At 40.6% G+C, this 23,688-nt stretch overlaps 1 protein-coding gene across 2 annotated transcripts; it reads right to left on the bottom strand.

Moving 5' to 3' along the window:
- Positions 1-2,907: 2,907 nt before the first annotated feature.
- On the bottom strand, positions 2,908-15,967 carry LOC139612935 (phospholemman-like). Of its 2 annotated transcripts, none has more exons than XM_071469094.1 (8): positions 15,755-15,967; positions 7,462-7,517; positions 5,718-5,750; positions 5,342-5,365; positions 4,983-5,057; positions 4,842-4,878; positions 4,676-4,719; positions 2,908-3,521 (listed from the first exon to the last, which is right to left on the bottom strand). In XM_071469094.1, the coding sequence occupies exons 2-8, from the start codon at positions 7,493-7,495 to the stop codon at positions 3,502-3,504; spliced, it is 267 nt and encodes an 88-aa protein (XP_071325195.1). In that variant the 5' UTR covers positions 7,496-7,517; positions 15,755-15,967; the 3' UTR covers positions 2,908-3,501. The 2 variants fall into 2 exon arrangements, with proteins under 2 accessions (XP_071325195.1, XP_071325196.1); XM_071469095.1 differs by having other exon boundaries at positions 3,289-3,521; positions 5,342-5,362; positions 15,755-15,901.
- Positions 15,968-23,688: the final 7,721 nt, after the last annotated feature.

The raw sequence follows: 23,688 nt of genomic DNA, 5'->3' as shown, positions 1-23,688 counted from the left end.
AGCACCGATTTTGCCTAAATTTAATTGCCACAATTACTATTAAAACAGATTATTTTATATATCGAATATAATCTGTAAATTTACTCTTATAATTATCATGTACATTTGCTGGATGCAAATGGTGTCTCTGTTGCTAAACAAAGATCCCACCCACCGTGAACATAATATAAAGAATTTGAAATGTAAGGGAGTCAAATTATGACAAGAAAAAGTCGTAATTTGTAAAATGATACTTTCAAATTATCCCCAACACATTTCATACACATTGGTGTTATTTAAAAAAATATCTTAGGCATTTATTTTTTTTAAAGCAAATTCATATAATTTCCTGTCCCGTTCTGGTTACCGGCGATTAACTTGATTTTACAGTCTGCGCCAATAAATGAAGAGGGAGGGGCCGGGGATTGGGTGTCCCACAGTCCGAGGCCCAACATTAATTGATAAACACGATACAGATGGTCTCCGTTGTTGTGGTGATAGGGGCAGGGGTGGATAGTAACGAAGTACATTTACTTGAGTATCGAAGTATAGTTTTTGAATATCTGCACTTTACTTGAATATTTTCTTTTGTTGAAACGTATGACTTTTACTCCACTACATTTAATAGACAAATACTGTACTTATAACTCCACTCCATTTCTATAAAGTACCCATTACTTTGAAGCAGAGCTTTTTGTCAGCGGAATTCATTTTCTTTTATTTTCTTAAAATGTAATAGACCACACACTATGCTCCACACTTGGCAGTGGCCTTATCTTCAGTCCATTTTTGACAATTTTTGAAACAAGGAAAGAGTTTAAATGTTTGCTGTTTACCAACGACCCAACTTCATCACTGCTTCACTACTTTAAAGTACTCCAGCACTTCATCTATACTTTGACCCAAGTAATGGAGTTTTGCACTCTATCCACCTCAGGATATGGGTTACCGCCAGCCAAAGAATGTGTAAACATCCTCTGAAACAAGCAATAGGTCAAGTCATGCTCCTCCCCTCGCACATCATGGCATGGATAGCAGGGGGAGTATCTGAGTGGGTGGTGACTATACAAATTGCAGATAAAAGCAACACACACAACAGGGTCCACTAGATGGAGCCAGAGCATATCTCAAACTAAAGAGCTCTCACAAGTGTGTAAAAACTGACACTGAAGCAAGTAAGGGCAGAAAAAGTGCAAATGGTAAAAGCCCAAAGTGCAACTACCATAAATTATACTCTCTCTCATATTACTATACGTCACCTATTAAATGGAGGTTTGTGGAAACACTTGAACCCATTAATCCACTATGTATTCATTCATATGATGAATGATTGACATGATTTAGTTGACTTTAAAACTGCACAGATAATGTACAATACACAAAATGATTTACTCCCAAACTGTATTCAGAGGTTTTTTAAAAACAGAGAGAGCACGTACGGAATAAGTACATTCAAAAAAGCAAAGATGAGGACAAACGTAAAAAGAAGATGCAAATCCATCAAAGGGGCAAACCTGTGGATGAGTTGTGACTATGAATTAAGAGTGTGTGGTTCACTTGGTAAATTTTTAAAAAATGTTTAAAATCATGGTGATAGATAGATATAAAACTAAGATATGATTATTTACATTGCATAAATGTAGCAGTGGAAGCTTCTTTTTTTTTTTTTTTAATGATCTCTTCACTTCTTGTTGAGGACTGTGAGTTTGTGATGTAAAAGCTGGAACCACTTCATCCACTGCAGCTACTCCGGTTAGAGAGTGCATACAGACACAGGGAACAGCTCTTGTCATGTTAGTTCTTTAGATGACGTAGATGATTGACAGATTCATGACAAAAATAGCAGGGAATTTACAACACTTTTTTTTTCAATCAAACATTTTCTTTTCGTTTAGTTTCTCCTTGTGTCTGTTTCCTGTGATTGCACACTGACCTGTGCTGAGAAGGCTGCCAATTTATGTAACATTATGTAGACAGGGTAGGTGCAATATGTGTTCTATGTATGGACTGAAATGAAATCGAAAATGAATTTAATTGAGCTTAAACAGAAATAATTCCACCTGCGCTTTCCCTTTCATACACCCACACAAGATGTTTTCCCATCACTGTTTTCACTTCACGTGCCTGGTCAGCCTCCACTCTCAGAGACAAAAGCTGTTAAAAGATCTAAGTAAAGTTTGCTTTGGTAGCTACAGAGGTTGCATAATCAGTTCCCTGTAGAGTTGCCCCCTTCCTTTAGTTTACCCGTCTCCAGCTCAGCACCAGCATTGCTCATCATCAGCCTTATTACCATACTAACATCTACATGCACCATCTACTCCCCCAGGATGATAGAATTCCTAAAGATTTTTATCAGTCAGTTCCCATGGATTGTAAAAAAATTATAGTATTTTTTTCAGATTTTTTTTGCAAGAAAAAATCGTTTAATTAGGAGATCTTGTTTGATTCAGTGTGGTCAGTTCACATCTGCTCAGTACTATTTCATTCAGTTGAATTGCTGATAGCTTGCACAGTATTGAGTAACAGCCCGGCTATAATGTGTTGGCTGTACGTAGTCTGGAATCACTCATAGATTATCAGTTTAATTACATTGAAACTGAATAAAACATACAGTTCCAGGGGATTTCAGGAACCCCCTCGTGCACATGCACACACTCACTCGCATCTTTTGACATAATGCATCCACAGTCCCTTACCCTAGCCCTAATCATCACAAGTGAATGCCTAACATAACCCTAACCTAAATCTAATTCCTACTCTAACCCTAAAACTAAGTCTTAACCCTCAAAATGCCATTTGACGGCGTGTCAGATAGTGAGTACGGGCCGAAATGTCCAAACTGTTAGAAAAAATACTTGGTCATCACTATGTGGCATTTACAAGTACACACACACACACTTCAATACTCAAAGAAAAGTCCATCACTCATTTAGTTTCAACATTTCTTTTATAGAAACATGACAGAGTCTTTCTGTATCTCTGAACAGTGCAATCCACTACACTCCTCCATAAAGCTACACACGAGAATTGACATTTTATCATGAATTATCAACAGCACTCTAATCACTCAAAGACTATGTGAATTTCATACGTTTGACATGACAGTGGGTTAGATTGGTCACAGTAAACAGCTAATATCTACATCAGTGTTTACCTTACACATACAGTAAAGACAACAGAAGCAGTGCGAGACATTGACATAACCTAAAGTACGTAGACACTTATAGGTATTTTTTGGTAATAGGTTTGTGTTACCGTTACATGAAGCCACTTAAAGATGAAAGTGACAAAAACTGTGTATGTATGTCCGAGTGTGTGTGTTTGTGTGGAGGTGCAGGCTGCAGGACAGTAGCACAGTTATCAGGCAGAAAGCATCACACCTCACAGCAGCTACACACAAACTACTTCCTGTTGATCTCTCTAAATAAAAAACAAAAGCCTCTGATCGGGTGTCACAAATCCCACTGCTGCTCCTCCATGTTATCTTGGTTGCAGGGAAATCAGTGTGTACTCTGGTGAGCTCTAGCAGTCGCAGGCACGGCCTACAGACAGACAGACAGACAGACAGGAGGAGGGTGAGTTTCAAATTTCCGTTGGTCAATTTTACATAACACACTTGGTTATAAAAACATGTTTTAGATTATGAGATAGAGAATTAAGACACTGCTACTCATTCTCAGGTAATGACTGGCAGAAGGAGAGAGCGTGAGAGAGCGAGAGAGAGAGAGAGAGAGAGAGTGTGTGTGCGCGCGCCCATACAAGTGGAAATTGCCACCAGCAGTGCAGTGTGTCCCTGGAGGCTCCTGCTGAGTTGCTTACATAGTGCACACACTGTTTTTCCATGTGGGCCACCTGTGTATTTCACCTTCATCAAATCTGCTGGAATCAAACTAGTGTGGTTCTCCAGTAGCATCTAACATCATCAGTGTCATATTGGGTTAAATTAGCTTGGGCTTGGATTCAGAGAATACAAATAAATAAGAGAAACTCTGCATTACAAACTGAGAGTGACAGAGGCGAGTGTTTTGAGTGAAACCATCAAACCCTCACAGGTATTTTTTCATATGGCCGCACCACTACATAAAGTAGCATTGTTGCTCCTCTCACACCAACAATCCTCTTTCCTTCTCTCCCCTCTCTGCCTGCCAGACACCCAGAGCCCCGCCACCTGTTGAACAGCGAGGTCCATGGCATCTCAGTCCAGCGCTATGGGAGCTTTCCATACGGTGTCAGTGAGCGTGTGACACGAGGCCGTTTACAGTGAGACAGATGGACAGAGTAAATATAACTTTAGACCTTAGCAGGACGCCAGCGGGGTGATGAAATCTTGAATATTTCAGAGGGAAAGAAGCTGTGTATCTTGCTGCACAAAAGTGCACGGTGGAAGTGGAAAGACAGGTATATTTGGGCTGAACAACCAGTGTGTGGTAATCTGAGAAGGATAAATGTTATGCTAAGTTAAGTGCTTTAGCAGGTGTCCTTGTTGCTCTTGTCAACTGTCAGTAGTTACTGGTGATTGTGTTTTACACTAAACCATGCAAACAGTTTCCTTTGGGGATTAACATATATTTTGATGCAGCCTTTTGAGGATGACTTCAGCATAGTCGTGGCTGTTGGGAGGGGTTTTGATAAGGTCGCACGTGCACAACAGTTAATCGGGTAAAAAGGGAGCTGCTGCTAGGTGAATATATGCTACCTTGGTCGGTGAGCATCTGCTGAGCATTGCTTCCTGTCCTCCTTCTGCAAAGAGACAAGAAGAGAGAGTAAGAGGAGAGAAATGCAATAGACTTCTATGATTCTCACCTAGTGCCACTTTGCTCATGAAAAATAGGTTTTTCATGTCTACGTATATGAAGGATTACCTCTTGTCCTGGTTGAACTTGCATCTGCAGTGGCCACCTACAAGAGAACAGAAGCACTGACTTTATATCTGTGTGTATTTGAGCATTGTTTGGGTCTGTTTATAACTATGTATGTGCATGTGTGTGTAATTTGCATCTTACTGAGCAGGATGGTGATGCCGATGAGACACAGGACGGCAGCTAGAATCAGGCCTCCAACACGCAGTCTGTGGTAGTCTGAACAGACACATCATGTTTTCCATTAGACAATAAATAGAAATAAGATATGTTTTAAAAAATGCATAACAGTCAAGAAACACCAAATAATAAAAAGACAGTTGAGATGCAGTAAATGATTATCACTCAAAACCTACATCAGTGACATCAACAATTTATCCAGAAATTTAGTCTTCATGTACACTTTTTTGCCATAACAATATTATGGCTGATGGTGTCATTTTCCACTGCCTTTAACTTATAAATAATACTGGTGAAAATAATAAAAAAAAATAATGCATTACCAAAAGTAAATGGGTCTTCCGCTGCTGGAAAAGAGAAGATAAGCATCAGTTAAGCGGGGGTCAGAAGAGCAGAGAAATGAGGACATGCAGAAACATCCACATATCAAACAGTGACGTAATAAAGTCAAATGTACAAAGTGAGGTGAGCATACACTGTGGCCTAGTTTAATTCTCTCAGTAATGATTAACTCACCTGACAATCAGGTCAATACATTCCAACTTAAAACAAACACTACTGTCAAATGTAATCAGAAAATGTTAAGAAAGGTATTTTTGAATGTGAATATAGACGTCTTGTTTGGATGTAACCTATTAGCCACATTACTCAAATGATTACCATTGATGGACGGGCTGACTGTGAGGTCAGTGTACTTACAGTTCTGTTCCTCTGCAGACACCAGGGACACGACTGCAAGAGAGTTTAGAAACACAGAGACACACGTTACCATCGTGAAACACAGCCTGAGGCATCTCATTTTGTTTACTGGAGTTCATGAAGGTTGGATAGGAAATAAAAACATTCACTTTCTGCTGTTTAAACAAGCAGCAGCATCTGGTGCTGAAAACTGAAGCCGGAAACGGCCAAAACCTGCAGTTCCTCAAACGGCCACTCGAGGCTCCAGAGGCGAGTCAATCCTCATAGAGTCCCATGTTAAATGCCCACCAGATGTTTACCCACCATGTTTACAGCCTGGTACAAAAAACTGTTTAGGTCCCTATAGCTAATTTCCTCCTTTATGACAATTACGTATGGGGTGAAATTTTATATAAATTCTAACATTTAAATTTGATCAAGGCTTAAAATTATGCATATGTGAGGAAGTGGCTGCTTTGAATGACAGGTTGGCACCGTCACACTTGACTAGCTGCTTGGTGTCTTGCCACTAGCTGTTTGCTCACCTTAATGTGAGCAACTGAACGTGAGCTCGCCGTTGTGTCTCCGGTGTTTGTGCCTTTTGGAGGATTGTTCATGAAGATGTTGGACAGATAATGTGGCTTGTTGTGCAACAGAATGTGAGGAAGTATGTGCTCCTGTATTTTGAGGCAAGTGAAATTGTAGTATTGTTTTATTTATGTTAGCACTAATTAGCAGGTATTAGCGTCTGCTCTTATCATACCTGGATTGTTAGCTTAGCTCATTAAGCAGCTAATTAGCCAGCAAATGAAGTGGCTGTGGGTTAGCCGTCGAGCAAGATGCACAGACGCCTGGCTGTGCTAACGATGCTAACAGGTCCATGTGCTTGCCACAGTTATTAACCCGCCCCCCACACACACACACACACACACACACACACACACACACACAACACACACACACACGCCCCATCTCTTCACCCATTTTTGGATTAGTTGCGAGTTAGGTGGAGTCAGGCACTGCCTAGGTGGTGCAAACAATTTCACCTCACTTTTTATTTATACCGTAGCTGATATTGTAGAGGCTTAGCTTTATTTAAACTGTCATTTTACTGATAGTTTTGATGAACTCCAGGTGAACTCATGTCGGGTGCTCAGGATCTCTGATGAATGAAACTGTCATTGCCAATGAATAAAACACCTCTTAAAAAGCTCTTAAATCTCTGCTGTGCTTATTTGAAAATCCAGAAATGTTTAAAACTGTTCCATAAACTTGTCTGTTTCAACTCTCCTCCTCCTTCCCCTTGTCTCTCTTTTACAACACCTACAGCTACATGTGGATGTTGTTAACTTCAGCTTTAAAGCTGTGTAATTGTAGAGAGCTTCATTTCCCAAGCGTTACTGATTTGCTTTCTTACCATTTATTTCTATGGGACACGCAATTATACCAAATGACAGTTTAAAATGTAGAGTGACGGGGCGATAAGACAGCCACTGACGACTTATCCTCCCTGCTGCCTTCTGTCTCACCTCAGACATGTCACTTAGAGTCACAAAAATATAAATACTTGAGCAAAGTGCTGATGGAAGACAGACCTTCATAAAGAGGAAGTGGAGCAAGCAGGTCATGAGTATGTTTTCAGTGACACTGACTGGCTTTCTTTAAAAAAAGAATCCCCAAGAGTCCTTCATAATATAGGACCCTTGGGGATTCTTTTTTTTTTGTTTTTAAGACAAACTTTGATTAATTTGAGAGTTTTACTCACGTGTCACCAACACCAAAGCACAGATCTTTGACATCTTCAAGCTTGAGTCTGTTTACCTGCAGAGATAAATGCAGACAGTGATATCAACAACAGCATCATCGACAATTAAGAACGGAGTTAGGCTAATGTGCACTCATGATTTTTATGCACTCTTTTACTTTCTAACTTAGTCACGATAGCAACAACCCTAATAAGCAATATTAAAACTTGTGTGTTTGACTGACGCATGCATGCAGATTGAAATTGAATTTTGCTCTAGTTGTACCAACATGGGGCAAATAAAATTATCTACAGTCCTCGTGGCACCAATGACTTTAAATGTGTGTGTGAGTGCATGTTAGAGAACTGATTACAGGACTCGACAAACTGGAGCACACTGGCCAACACAGTCAACAGAAGTGTGATGCAACATGTAGTCTTTCTGTGTTTTCTGTGAAAAGCACTTCAACACGCAGAGACAGACTCATCACAGACAGTACATACAACCATCCCCTCTGAAGAACACTCAAATCTGATCAAATTTAGATGGGCAGAAGGAAAGTGGCCTTTCTGGCTGTCTTTCACTCTCAGACACACACAGAAACTTGATCTGATGTTGATGGGTACAAAGTGCTCTAATGGAGCCTTAACAGGAGAGCTTACCCTCTCTGGGTAATGTATAACATGTAAAAGCTTAAAAGCATCTTGTTTCAGTATTACAGTTTTATTACAGGCTTATTAAACCATGTATAGTGCATGTTCCCATGTGCATGTAGTCGCCGGCTGCTGCCTTTCCGATTCTTACTTTCTAAATGTGATTTCACTCGCTGAAGAAAGAAATCCATGAAAATATTATCCAAGTCCATTCACCCTTCTAAAGCTATTCCTGTCACTAATGTCATTTTAATCTTATTTCTAGAGAACAGTAGTGTTTAGCTGGGCATCCTTGTGCTTCTTTGTGAGGGCAATGTACACATTTTTTCCCCCCAATGCCTGATAATTATTAAACTCTTTTTTTATCCTAAAGACTGAAAGTCAGACTGAATTCACAACAATGACACTTATATCATCCCTAATGAACAAGCACATTTCCTGACGAGCGCAATTACATCCCACACGCTGTCTGAGCTGCTCCACTCTGCGTAGCTGCCATGTTGAAGGAGCAGAGGCAACATGTGCGCTGGGAGGAGACACACCTTGGCTAACACAGCAGTGATTTTCCGCTTACTGCACTTTTCCACTCAAAGCGCTCCACAGTGAAGAGCAAACACACCCATGCCCACTTCAAACTGGCATTTACACACAGCCACGTGAGTGAACACTTGCACAAAGACATACGTGCATAAAAACACACTATTTGGATGACGTCAAATTAAAGTCGGGTTAAACTGAGTGTTGGACACATCCCAACCCGGCCACCTGCAGTATGGGAGAATCTAGTCAAATTATCTTACTGGTTGCACCGTTCTGGATTTCTGTTGAAGCTTCAGTTTAGCCTGTACAGCCTGATGTGTGGAGTCTGGTGATTGGACGAATATATCGGCTGTCTGTGATTGGTCCATTGCTCTTTTTTTTTTTTTTACTTGTAAAGTGCAATTCAAAGTGTGCGCTAATAGGAACTGGCAGAGTGCAGATGGTCCATATGATGCACATTATTGTTGATATAGGGCGGTGACTAAATGACAAACTGTCTTCAGTGGTTACTGTCTGATCGATTGGTGCTAAAAAGGAATATCAATTTATAAATCAATATATAACAAGACAAAAAACTGTTAAGTGCGGTTGTGCACTCTGATCGTTTGATAGCATATGTTAGCACCACCTGTTTGTTTGCCTGGAAGCTGCAAGCTGAGGTATAACAGAAGATAAGGTGAAGGCAAATTAATGCAAACAGAATCCACACCTGCATGAATATATTGTCAATCCCCATTTGTTGGACTGACAGAGGCCGATAAGTAAGTTTTAACATATTGCCCCACCCTAGATCTGTCTGTCCTCTCCGCAAACATGACCTTCATAACATTTTTTTGGTGAAAATGGAAACATTTTCTCATCTTTAATTTCAGGCGTTTCCTATTTGATAAGGGAAAATACTGCTGTACATTAAGCTATAAAGCTGGAGACGTGTAGCGTATCTGCAATGATTAAAGACAGACTTAAAAGAAGTACAGTACCATGTAGCATTTTTGTGTCTGAAAGGAAAACAGTGACCTTTGAGACTCAGCGATCACGATAAAGGAGGATGTAAGTGAAACAATGTGTCTCCCTCCTTGGCTGTTGGTATTTGGAGTTTGGCAGATATTGAGAAAGACAAGAGCAGGATGAGCGCTTTTCTCCCGGTGCCTCTCCACAGCAACCCAAGGCGAGGCAGAGGGAATGTAGAGGATGGGAAACAGGCCAACAGCCACTAGAGAACGGTTTCCCTCAGGAGAAAGACAAACACAGAGTAGAGAGGGAGGAGGGAGAGGATGAAGAGACAGAGGGCGACGACAGTAACAGGAGAGAGAAAGACAGGAAGGAAGACAGGAAGACATGGAGGGCAAACTGAAGGTGAGATGGCTGAAAGGTTAGGCGGAGAAGCAAAAGTGACTGAGATGAGGACGGAGCACAGAGTATAAAACAGGTGGCGCCTCCCTGTTCCTGTTTGAAGATCATATTCTAAAGCAAATGTTAGTGTAAGGCGGAGCTAGGACGGAAGGGCTGGGGGTGTGCATTCAAATTGCACAGCAGCCTGTTGGACAGGTAAACGGAGGTTTATAACATACTTACAAAGCTGAGTGCTCAGACATGCCATAAAACATTTGCACCAGATGTCATAAAATACCGTCTGCCCTGTTACTGAAAAAAAAAAGGTAGTTTTCACTCAGGACCAAACAAAACAATAGTGGATTAGTTGATTCTTACATATTTGTTAAGAGGTTGGTAAAACAAAACAATTTGAGATGCTGCCTTAAGCTTTGGGAAACTGTGATGGCTATTGTTCAGTATTTTATTGACAATTCAGTTAGTTGTTTTTTGCAGCACGCACAAAACAATACTTACTGTTAAACATGTGTGGATCTTTAACCACTATGTATTTTAGGCCTGCAGATTTCAGGCAGGCAGACAGTAGTGAAAAATGCAGATCCCAGTTTCTCTGAGCCCTGGGGAACATACTCATGTTGCTGAACCTTGCTCAACCAACAGTGGAGTTGCTTGAAAAGTGAGTTTCACTTTCACACAGCTGTTACAAAACAAACAAGAAGTCGATGTAGGTTGTTGTCAAAGAAAGCATTATCACAAATGTGGCCTCTGATGACCCATATCTAAAGCATAGGGCACGTCTTCCCTGTGGAGCCACTTCTCCATCCCCGCCCGAGCCCGGGATAAAGAGTTTTCTGTTCTGGCTCTGTCAGGCTCCTCTGCCTGTCTCCGACTGTCCCATCGCTTTTTTGTCTTCAGTTCTCGCTACATCTCTTTTTTTTCCCTTCCAGTCTTTCGGACAGTTTTTCCACTTTTTTGCCTCTTGCTCTTCACACACACTCCGCTTCTTTCATTTAGTTTTCTTTCTCTCTGCCTGATACTACTTTCCACTTAAGTGAAAAGCTTTGAGAATTTCCTGTTTGAAATCACTGTTTTACACAGCTGCTCTGCTTTTGTCAAGCTACTGTCTCCTCTCCAGCCTCTTTAAACCTCTCTTCTTCTACTTCTACACATTCCTGTTCCTTCACCCTCTCCTCTCCTTCTCTTAAGTCTTTTCCACTCATCTATTCTTTCCTTTACAAACTCAGCCTTTAAGGCCCAAGGCCCGTCTCATCCTCATACACTATCATTGTCTCTTTTACGTCCCATTTTTCTTCTCTCCTCTTATCCAACAGTGATGTTACACAGGAAGTTGCAGGGCCATTAAAGTTAAATGTAGGAATGTCAGTCACTCAGTCAAGACCCATGAACTACTTACAACAGTTTTAATGTGTAAATTTAGTTGTGACTAAACCTAAAACTAATTCAGTCTCATACAACAGTCCTGCAACAAATCTTAGGTTGATGGTTATCATGTTCAGCTTCTGTTGAAATGTTTAGTCTAACCTCATTAAAATAAACATGGTGATAAACAAACTACTACAAAATACAAAGTATAATGAAGGTCTATTTAACAGCGCCACAAACTACAGCCTCCAAATGACCAAACATTGAGTCAGCACCCACTTAATAAATTGGCAGTGTATTTCTTCTTCAGTAAGTACTTCCCATACAAAACGTCTCACACAGAAATCTTTTGAATTCTGAGATGACCTTGGGCTGGGGCGTTGCTACTGATTTTTTCAATGTGTAATTTCTATGATGCTTGGAGCACCACAAATGAAAATCCATTTATTTTCATTGTACTGAAGTGGAAGCAGAAATCTCAGACACATATTTCAAATCTCATCCAAAGTACTGAGTTAACTGAGCACAGCGGCTGACTGTGCTCAGTTAACTTCATAGACTGGTCCTCTGTTGACTTTTAGTCAGTTTTAAGGTCAACTAGACAGAAGCCGTCAAGATGTCTGGGCTTTGACTGACCAAACAATAATCCTATTCTCAAGTCCCACAGTGAGCAGAGCAAAAATCACTTTGGATGGTGACTGTAAGGAAAATATATAAGTGGACTAAATGTCTCCATTAATCTGTAAAACTGAGTGTGACACTTCTTCTCTCAGTCACTTCAACCAACACACACAGTGCAGACACACACAGAGAGAGAAAGGCCACCAGTTGACTTTGAATGTGAGACAAATGTTTACTACTTTCTTCTTGTGACTAAGTTAGGTGTCAACACACATACAGACGCCCCCTGGAAATAGCTCGTAAGCTATTGAAATAGGGGACAAAGCCATCTGTCATATCCATACCCTGTCCTGTGACTATCATATGAATCTGTTGTATGACATGTACCGTATGTGTGCATGTGATTCATCAAATCAAAGCAATATACTGTACACACAGTGTTTTATATATTTATGTTTATATACATGTATATCTTTTGTAAATGTGTCCCAAAAGCTTCAAATCTCTCCAAAGGGATTCAATTTCTGCTTCCTGTATTTTGTTTGCAGACATGACTGTATGTTATAGGATGTGGTGTGTGTGTGTATCTCTGACTGTTTCTATTTTTCCAACATTACCCACACCCATTCCTTTGAGTGCTGTACACCGGTGTGTGTTTGTATGTATGTATGTGTGTGTGTGTGTGTGTGTGTGTGTATGTGTGTGTTCCTGTACTGCACAACAAAGACAGCTGCCTGTTCTCAGTGGCATTTTTTATTCCTAAATTAGCAGCACTGCATTACAGAATGCAAAACATCCTTTACAACACACACACACACACACACACACACACACACACACACACACTCATACTTGTACTTCTATCTTTGTGAGGACACTCATTGACATAATGCATTCCCTAGCCCCTTACCCTAACATTAACCATCACAACTGAGTGCCTAACCCTAACCCTGACCCTGACCCTAACCCTAACCTAAACCTAATTCTAACCATAACTCTAAAACCAAGTCTTGGTGTCTCAAAAAGTGAGGACCAGCCAAAATGTCCTCACTTTCCCAAAATGTCCTCACTCTGTTAGTAAAATACTTTTTTTGGTCCTTACTATGTAGCAAGTACAAGTACACACACACATACACACTGGAAAGATTTAGCACACTCAATACAGTGTGAATCTGTTGTGATCAGCTGAGACATAGTTGGACTTTTGGTAACGTATTCCTCCCTTCACTTTACCAGTCCTCTAAGGAATTAGTCATTTTATGACTCAAGTACATAATGTTGAAAACCTATGAATGAAGCACATGACCTCAAATGTATCCCTGAACTACGAAAGAGAAGAAGTCTTTGTCTCTGTGGCTGCTGAATAGCTGGGCGATAAAAGCTAACAGCTGCCGAACAGATGCCACTAAAGTGTTTACTCCATTAAAGCATATATGTGAGAGAGCGGTAAGGAAGAACTGATGTGCTGGTGAAGACAGGGGAGACGGGGCTGGAGAAAGAGAAAGGGAAGAACAAACAAGACATGAAGTTGGGAAATGCGAGTGAGCAAGAGAGGGAGTGAAGGAGGAGGAAGAAGCCTGAGAGAATGAGAGAGGGAGACAGGAAGACGAGGGAGAGTGCGGTCGGGAAGGAGGGACGCAGAGAGACATACAGAGGGTAAGAGGGAGTGGAGCATACTACAGCCATGAGTCACACATGGTAACCGCAAGGCTAACAGAGCGGCTAGCAACAGACTTCATGCTCCTCAGTGGTAATCAGCAGATAAAAGGATGGAGTACATTTCCATAACTTCATCTCTCCTTAGGTCCACAGAACCATTAGTCCTGCATTCACTGATAAAAATCAACTCTACTCAACTTTCTTCAAGACCTGAATCCTCTGTTGTTCTTCCACCATGTTCACATTTAAATAAAACCGAGCCTCTGAGATGGTCAATTATTTTATTAAACACTGTTACGAACTGAAAATAAACATGTGGTAACAAATTAGAAATGATCAGCTGTGTCTCTGATGAGCTGTCAGTAAAAGCTTTGTGGGTACATAGGGAATGACCTGAAGGTCACAGTCATATCCCTGGTTTAAAATCAATGTCGTCTTGTTGAGGTTTCTAAATTTGCGTTTGTGAGGCACCAAAGTGTTGTCAGAACAGGTGAGGAAAGTGTGTGAGAGTGTGTCTCACCTAAAAGCTCTCTCTCTCTTTCTCTCTCAACCGTCTCTCTTGTTCGCTCGCGTTTTCTTTTTTAAGATCTGTGGTCATGTGAGTTGAGGTGAGGGCAGGGAGCTAAGTCTGTCTCACCTGAGAAAGGAAAGATAACTCTCGCTGTCGCCACCTTCGTTCACCCTCTCTCCACCTCTGGCTGTCACCCTGTAACCTCACTCCTCTCTCTTTTCTTTCGTTTTTCTTTCCTCCCTCTGAAAAACCGCGGGCATGTGAGGTGAATTAACATGCAGTCATATTTTAAACTATTTCTCCTTGTACATTTGTGCAGAACTGTCACAAAGCAGACACTTTCTTCTTAATTCCTGTGCCATTACCTGACAGTTAAAAGGTGCTGAAAGAATTGCACCAACAGGCAATAACCAATGCGTTGTTTAAATCGATACATTAACAAGGGGAATTTCTCACAGGCTGCAGCACTTCAAATGTAAATGTGATGGTTTTCTACCACTGCAAATTCAGGAACATCGGAGCTTTTGACTGTTGACACGAGCAAACTGAAAACGAAACTGTAAGTCACCTAAATGAGCAACTTGCTGATGGTGAACACTTTGCAGTCCTCTCTTCCTACAGTTATATATCATACAGCAGAATTCAACAGCTCCTGTATCTGTCCTTGTCCCCGTCCGTCCTTGTGCCACTAACTGTTATCACCACTGCCCTAATCAGCTGGCCTTTTCACGACACACACACACACACACACACACACACAGTTTGCAGACTGCGTTCAGTAAAGCATGTAACAGTGTGACAATATTGAAAAATTCCTCAGCAGGAGGTCTTCATACTCAATAAAATGTCCCAAGCTCCTAATTGTGGTTTTTAATAAGTTGACTCATGGTTCCTGCTACACCTCCCCTCTGTTAATACTATTTATTTAATACTATTTATTTAATACTATTTATTTAACGCTGTTTCTCAGAAAAGCGTGAAACCTTGGTATCAAAGCATAAACACACACAGTCAGTCACTTATTCTGATCTGGTGGTTTTTAACAAGACAGCACAGGCACACCGAACCTCATCCTGATGCTCTGTGAACTTTTTTTATTTTTATTATTTTTATTTTTAATATTTTATAATCACAGTGGGATCGACGCGCGTGACGGACGGTGCGCTCGAGGGGAGACGTCATCCTCCAACGTCCCGCGAGCATCACAGCTGTATAACACATGTGTGTGCTGTCGCTTTCTCACGGCTTCAAGGCTTTCAGCTGGATTTTTAAAAAAAAACAAAAAACAACTTTTCTATGTTTTATACGAGCCTCGGTGTGTTTAAAGCAGCCGAGCCAGGCCGTTAATGAGAAACCCATTGATTTCACATTGATTTCACATTGATTTCACACTGATTTGACATGATTCAGCGGCAGCGGGCTGTCTGGAGAGCTGTGCCACCGGCCTGCGCTTCTCAAAACCGGCCCAACATTTCCAGACTGCGCCCCAGCCGCCTCAACACTGATGCGCACCAGCAGATTTGGAAAAAAAACAACTTCCTGAGCTCATGAAGAAAACACTCGGGGAGTCGATCTTGTGTGAAGTGTGAGCTGATTTCGTTGTCCAACACTTACCTCTGGCAAGTTTTAGCGAGTCGCGACAGAAACGAGGAAATTTCTCCCACGGAGGCGGACACGAGAGTCAGTGCGCCGACTTTCCCCCACGATGTGCGCCAACACCCTGCCTGCACTACCGTGCCGCTCAACAGGTCGGCTTTTTTCAGAAAAGGGGGCTGAGTTTAAAATGCTGTTTTGTTCTGTCGATGAGTCCTGATCCCGGGTCTGTTTCTGGCGCCCCAGCTGGAGGCTGAAGAGTAGACTGCTGGGGAGGAGCGGGGCGGGGGAGGCTGATCCAGAGTCAGGCATGAGAGCCGGGAGGAGGAAGAGGAGGAGGAGGAGGAGTGGAGCGTTTGTGTTTGCTCGTCGGGAACCAAGATGTCGAAGTTTGTCGAGTTGGGCCGATTTGCCTCCACTCTGAGAAGCGCAGGTATCAGAGACATAACAAAACAACACTGTGGCTGCAGTGTGGACGGATAATAATCTTTTTTTAGTATAATATTGTTGTATACAGGAGCTTAGAAACTGTAGATCAACAACTGCCCCTTTCAGCCATGGAAACAAAGGCCATAAAGGGTCTAATAACGAATCATATGCAGCATGTAGGCAAACAACAGTGAAATACTTCAGTTTTAGTTTAGCAGATAGCAACATTTAATTTCATTTTGGATGTGCACACCAAAGCTTTCTAACAGATTCTTCCAGCAGTTGTTTTTTTTTTTTTTCCAATGTTGAAATGACCACAGGGATAATACAACTCTACAGTTTAACATACAGCAACACATGCACAACAGCAGGCCACAATGATTCAGCATCACAGTGTGTTCATAATAATGCACCACTTCAGAGACTAGATGCAACATTATGGTAGGGACTCAACTAAGCAGCGCTTCATGTGCGTTTATAGGGATAAACATCTCTGTGAATATAAATGACACTGATTTATATATGAGTACAGAAACACTTGAAAACAAGAAATAATCAGGGGGGGTCGTTAATTTCAATTTATGAGGCTGCTTTCACATCTTTCTTAGCAGCTTTTTTTTTTTTTTTTGTTCTGGTAAATGGTATTTCTTTTCACAGGTCTATACAAGTATAATCATGTGACCTGGTGTGTTTCCTTCAAACCCCCCCACCACACACCCAATCTCTCCACCCCCTGCTTGTCAACTCTTCTCCCTGGATGAAACTGGTTTGTCAGGCTCGATATCAGATTTCACTGTCATCATCCGCTTTTCTACAAGGTAAGACAGGAGGGCGGGGCAGCAGTTTGCATGGCAGTTTGGGAGGAAAGACAGAGAGAAAATAAGAGGGAGACAATAAAAGGGGGGAGGGGGTTGAGCCACATGTTGAAATTCAGACACACAAACATGCACAAATGCACACAATTGCAAGTGAGTTTGAAGAGAAAAAACAAACTTACTTGTTCTTCCCGGAGCACCTGTTATCTGTGAGGACATGGTGAGATGTGTCACTGAGGTTACACTCACTTCAACTCACAGTCACAGCTTTTCTACTTCTCTGACGATACTCTATGATTTTCATTTGGCATTCAAAAAGAAGTTATTTGCACAAACCAAAACATGTACGAATAGCTAATGTCTTTTGTTTCAGTCTCAGCTCAATGACAGGAAACTATTTTCACACAGGCTCATTAACCTGTGTGATTTTCAGCACTTACAAAGTATAACGCTGATTCCTCCAGCCACCAAAAAGCAGGCACACACCAAGCCTCCAATCCGTAGCCTTTCATAGTCTGTTAGACAGTAAACGTTGGAGATTAAGAGGGTCCTGGTGCACTTCACGAAACACTTTTTACATTGCAAAGCAAACATAATATAATCAGACATATGCAATTTGTAGTAATATAAGCAAATATATGACGCACTTCAATACAAATGATTGAGAAAATGCATTTTTCATTGCAGATTATAAGACATAGTAGTGATGTGTCTGTACTTACTGTAAACAAATGGATCTGCAAACCAAACACAAAAAAGAGAAGAAGAAATAAGAACAAGAACATTTCTGGACATTATTTATATATTATTTATCATTATTTGACTTATTTGAAAACTAGTGTTAATGTGCAAAATGGCCCCAACAACACTACAGAAGATAAACCTTTGTTTCGTAAAAAGTGGGTCTATCAGGTTTATTGCGGAGACAAAAGCAGTTAACGTGTCTGATTTCTTCACAAACCAGTTCCACAACAAACCAGTGTCAGAAAAGAGGACAGTAGAGTTTTGGCCTTACTTGCTTCAGTTTCCATGAAAAGGGAGAGAAGCACTGAAAGAAAGTCAGACAAATGAAATGTTAATTTTGTTGCGTGGGAGTCGTCTCTGCCAGACAATGTGTCAACTCACAGTCACCACTTTAAACAAATTAGAGACGCTGGTCTTTAAAAAAGATGTTTTTGAGGTCATGGTCATAGATTGCTTTCTGCACAAGCGTGTTTTTGTGTGACAAATCTCCCAGAAAAAAAGGCAGAAATGATTCGCCAGCGTTTGCTAGGTCTGTCGGCATGTATGATCTGCTTTGATGACCTTCACAGTTCATGCATTACAGTTATATTCTGCTGATAAACTCTTATGTAACGTAATTTTGTGTGGTAGAAATTCACAGACTCACATTCTCAGATCTTCAAAATCATTTCAAACTGCTTTGTTTTTACTGATAGATAATAATTTTGTCTCCCAGAGAACAGACAGGATCCATGACCTTGAGACCGTATAAAGTGTTATCCTTGTTTGAAGCAGATACTCAAAGGCCGTTTTTTTTCTCTCAGTTCCAGCAGAGCCCATTTACACAGGACGCTGATGACGTGAAATCATGTATGTAAAGAATCTGTTCTATATTTTATTTACCTGCCATTACAGTCACAAGAGTGAGATGTCCCATCTTCAACACAACTAAGAGTCTGATAGAGAGACAAATAAAGACAGAGAGAGAACATGAGTACTTTTTCCCATCACTTTCTCTTCTTTCTCACACACATGCACGAAGCAACAAAGTACACACTTCTCCCTCTCCCCAGGCAGGACGTCCTTGTGGTGTGAGAGGTCAGTGTCTCGTCGGCAGGGATGTGTTCTGGGTGTTTGGAGAGTAAACACCGGATCATTTCTTGTCTCGGGGTGAAACCCAGCAGGTCTCCAGACAACTTTCCTTCAACCTCCACTCAAACCGTCACATGCTTTACACTATCTTTCTTCCTTACACTGTTTATTCTGTGTTTTTCAGTGACTGTCCAGTTTAGTTACCGACCTGTTTCGTAGTTTTATAATATGCATTCAAAAATAGATAATGTGTTGCAATACGATATTGTTGTTAAATTACCAAGCTGAATAGTCGTCCATTGCTGATGTCATTGTTTTAATTGGGTTTGTCCAAAGTTCAGAACAGACTGTTAAGTGAAAACCATGAAAAGCATGAAAGACATGAATTAAAGCACTCGTCCTTCTTCTTATTCAAGTAACTAAATTCATAAGTAAAAATACAGCATATACAACCTCAAACATTAAGAAAGTTTTCTAGCTGTATGGGAAAGTTGGACCAGCATATGTTTCTACAAACACCCCATTAGGCCCTGTCACCTCTAACTGACCTTGGACACCCTTGAAGCTGCACGGAGGTTAGATTCACTGCATTTTTCCTCTATCACACTTGTTTTCCATTCACAGGTACTTTTTAACATCCCTACCCGTTTTCTAAACCATGCAAAGCAAAAACACTGTAAACTTAGCAATAGATAAAACAAGTTTCACCCTTTTAAACATGTTTCTGAAAAGTATGGCAAGAAGAGCAAACGCTGGCTTGATACATTTTTTTTTTTTCACAAACTATCTGCGTTGCAGCGTCTTGCAGAAATATACAGTGTGTGCCAGCTTTTCAAGACATGGACATCAAATGAAAACAAAGCTAATACAGAGACCTGCTATCATGTCATTTCTGTTACTTCCATCATGACCTTTATCAGAGGCTTAGAGTATCAGTTAGCAGGACATTAGTCAAGGTCTTTGTCTTTCAAGTCCCAAGTCTCAAAGTGCCTCCCACTTCTCAGATAACAAAACAGCAACAAACAGCATAGAACAAAAAACGATTTCCTGCTTCGGTTACAAGTGAATTACAACATATCTTAATTTTGTCCAGTTTTGTGGATGTTATCGGCCAAGGTCAAAACTGGAACATTTTAGTTATCCTGTGAATTTCTAACTCTCTTGTCAAAAAAATCACTGCACTGCTGGACACTGAATACTTAGATGTTTTCAAAAAAAGACAACAAAATGCAAAGATGTTGCCCGTGCATCATTATGGGTCCTGTTGCACATGTATAGAATATCATAAATGTATAACAGAGGTCCTTCATGCTCTGTACACATTAAAGAATAAATTCACCCGTGTCTGTGAAACCTCAACCTTCATTCATCATCACAAGCATATTTGCTATTTGCTCAAACTTTTTTCAAAATAAAATTCCTCAAATGACCTCAACCTGCCACATGTCCTTGATAGCCCAAAACACCAGTGGATTAACAATAACTGGTTAATAATCATTATTAAATAAGAATCCTGTGCCCTATACCCAGAATTTTACACAAAAGGTGACCTTGACCCCAAACCCTGATGCCAGTCCTGCCTTGCTCCACCACACCTGGGCTTACCTGAGCTGATGGATTCAGGAACAGAAGAGTGTGTGTGAGTGAATGGTCCACAGCACTGCTCGGTTAAAAGTATGTCTTTTCTATTTCACCTGAATAAGTAGCGCCTGCTCCTCCTCTTTGTTTGGGATATAAACTTTTGTGTGTGCACGTGTCCAGTGTGACTGTGAGATAGTTGCGGTGGAGGTGCGTAAATGTATGTACAGGAAACTAGTGGCGATGTTATTCTGTAAACACCAGCGTGTGTGCGTGTGCACTGTGGAGTCAAAGATGTTTGTGATTTGCCTCAGACCGTTTTTACATATAATTAATGCCCACACTTAATCTTAACACCAGCAGGACTGGTTTGACACATCAGCGATGGTCAGTGAAGCCTTTGCAATGTGTTTAAACAACATATCAAAGTAACAAATCATGTATCGTCTCTGTGGCTCTGTCTGCAGAGGCCAGAGGGGATTTCAGTCATGGAAATTATGAGAAGGGAAAAACTATGAGAAGATAAACTGGAAAGTCTCAAATTCTGAGGGTTTAGTGGCCAAAATAATTTCCTTTCTTCTTCTTTCCTCAGATAATCTTTAATGTTATATCAGACATAGTGTGTTTGTGTTGTACATTCCTCCTCTCCTTCCTCTCTCCTTACACTTTCTCTCTCTTTTCCTTCTTTCTCATGGCCTCCACTGACTCTATTTTTCTGCTCTTTGTATCCCAGGTATCCCCCAGAGCTCCTCTCTCTGTGGAACACTGTAGCTTGCACTGTGTTGGTCTGATGGCTGACAGGCTTTCACTACAACTGGGCAGTAGGGATATGTTTTATTTATTTTTACTTATCAGGATTCCTTCAACTCCTGATCTTGCTCGAAACAGACTGCTGTAGAATTGTTGACCACAAAGCGAAGCAAGTGAAAACTTTTTTCAGTATTTAACAGGACATCTCCATTTATACCATAATACATGTAGGTGGGTATCTGTGAAGATTTGTCAGTGTGACCCCTTTCTGAGCACATTTTGTAGATGAGATACATGTGTGCAGAAATATGTGTCAGTGTGGTAATCTGTGGCTATTTATAACCTTTCTTGTCACATACTGACAAAGCTGTGGCATGCATCAGCCTCTTAACAAATGATAATACTGAGGACGGAGGAGATAGAGAATGACACAGGCACAAAGAGGCATAGTCTGAGGAGTGTAGTTGTATGTGTGTGTCTAAGTGATAATACAATAATTTGACAGCAGATAGAGAGGCAAGAAGTGACGACAGAGAGATAAAAAAAAGAATGAAAGAGTGAAAGAAAATTCACTGCTTAATTCCCTCATGTTATGTCACATAAATAACTTCATTTAGTGGTTTTGATGACATAAATCTACACGCAATACCAAAATTATGACAGCATTCAAAGGGTTTTGCAATTCTGTTCAACCCTAAATGCCAGATTTGCTTCACATTGTTTTAAATCCACTTTGAAAAACAGTCAATCTGTAAACGCTATATGGAGAGAGCGAAGGACTTTTTAACCTCACTGTGTCTGTGTTTGCTGGTGTCTGTCTGCATAAAGCACCGGCTGCCTGTAACATTGTTTGTGAGGTTAAATAAAGGTCACTTTGTTCCATGACAATGGCGTGTCACTGATAGAATTAGTGCAGCGACAGACTGGAGAGGATACTGAGTGGTATTTCTTTAGTAGATGTATCAGCTATGATGTTTCTATTTGAGAAGAAAATTACACTCTTGCTTTCCTCAGCAACACGTCATCTCATCCCCCCTACTGAGCATTTTCATGACGTTACATTAGAGTATTAATTAGACAAAGCACATTAATGTTTAAATATATAGTATATGGAATAAATCTATTTTGATATAACGTTTTGCTTTTATTGTCACTTGAAGAACCACATACCAGCAGGCTGGAAACTCTGACCTTTAGTGTGAAAAAAATGTAAAAGTACTACAAGAAATACACTAATTGTATGAAAATACATCAGATAAATTAGTTTAATTTGCCACTATACTGTTATATTAGCTTCATAAAGAAAAACAAAGATGATTCATGTAGACATCAACACTAAATATCAATGTTTGGATGACATAAAACAAAACAAAACTGAAAAAAATTTGCTCTTTGGCTGTTTACTGTGATCTTATTGCAATTATACTTTTCTGCATTGGTCATTTTATAATGAAAGCTAATACAGACTTCCAGAGGAAGAACACAGCAGACAGAGATCTCACAAGAACACAAGAAACTCCATATAAGTTTCCATTTTTTAATGTAATCAGCAGCTCAAGGCACAAAATCTCTGATGTTCATCCATTTTTTGTCTCATTGGTCCAACATGGATGTGACCAGATGAAGGTTAGTTGTAGGGCAGCTCAAATGACTCAAGAAGTTGTAAAACTAATCACCTGCTCTCCCACTAAGTTGACTCAGTATGATCAACATGTTATTTTTTAACTTTAATTGTAACAGTTTAACTTATGTTTCCTTGGGTATTGATGGATGGAACTTAAATTGATTCATGACAGTTAAAGGTCATCTTGAGAAAACACACTGAACAATGTAGATTATCAGTGGAGACACACACACACACACACACACACACACACACACACACACACACACATAGACACGCTCACTCACACATAGCAACACCAGTGTCTGTTATGGTGGTATTCAGGGTGTTTGTCCATAAACAGCAGAGCTAAAAGTCTTAGAACAGGTCATCTTACATAGCAGAGTCAAATCCAGTCATTCAGCAATTTATTTAACTCCAACAAGATCAGGAAAAAACTCACACAACTAAATTCAACATGTAGGAAGTGGATAGTAATTCGATTTTTTTTTCTTGCTTGCAGAGTCATATTTGGAAACCCAAGAATGTAGAGCTTTGTGAGTTTGTGGTGGGTCCTCGCATGACCTCACTGTTGTTATGCAAAGATCCCATTTAAATGGTCACACCGCACACCAATCACTGTGAGACTTTATAGTCAGTCGTTGGGAATATGCAGAGACCAGACATCAGAATATGACAGAAAACCATCATGGAGTGAACTGAGGTGTAGCTGAACAGCTGAGTCAACATGTTGCTCCGCACTACTTCTGTTGTATCAACTAAAAGACGAGGGAGAATTCTGTCCTGCTGTGTGTGTGTGTGTGTGTGTGTGTGTGTGTGTGTGTGTGTGTGTGTGTGTGTGTGTGTGTGTGTGTGTGTTCCTTGCTGGCTGTCCATGCTGCTCTATCAGGTGTCACAACACAGTCCGAGGAGTGAAGACCACAGTTGAAGTCAGTCAAATACCA

Source organism: Trachinotus anak, unplaced genomic scaffold (genome assembly GCF_046630095.1).
Source record: "Trachinotus anak isolate AG129_WGS33_773 ecotype Australia unplaced genomic scaffold, CSIRO_AGI_Tana_v1 ptg000032l, whole genome shotgun sequence".
NCBI lineage: Eukaryota > Metazoa > Chordata > Actinopteri > Carangiformes > Carangidae > Trachinotus > Trachinotus anak.
Note: the sequence above shows the minus strand (reverse complement) of the source record. Positions and strands in the feature narration are given on the sequence as shown.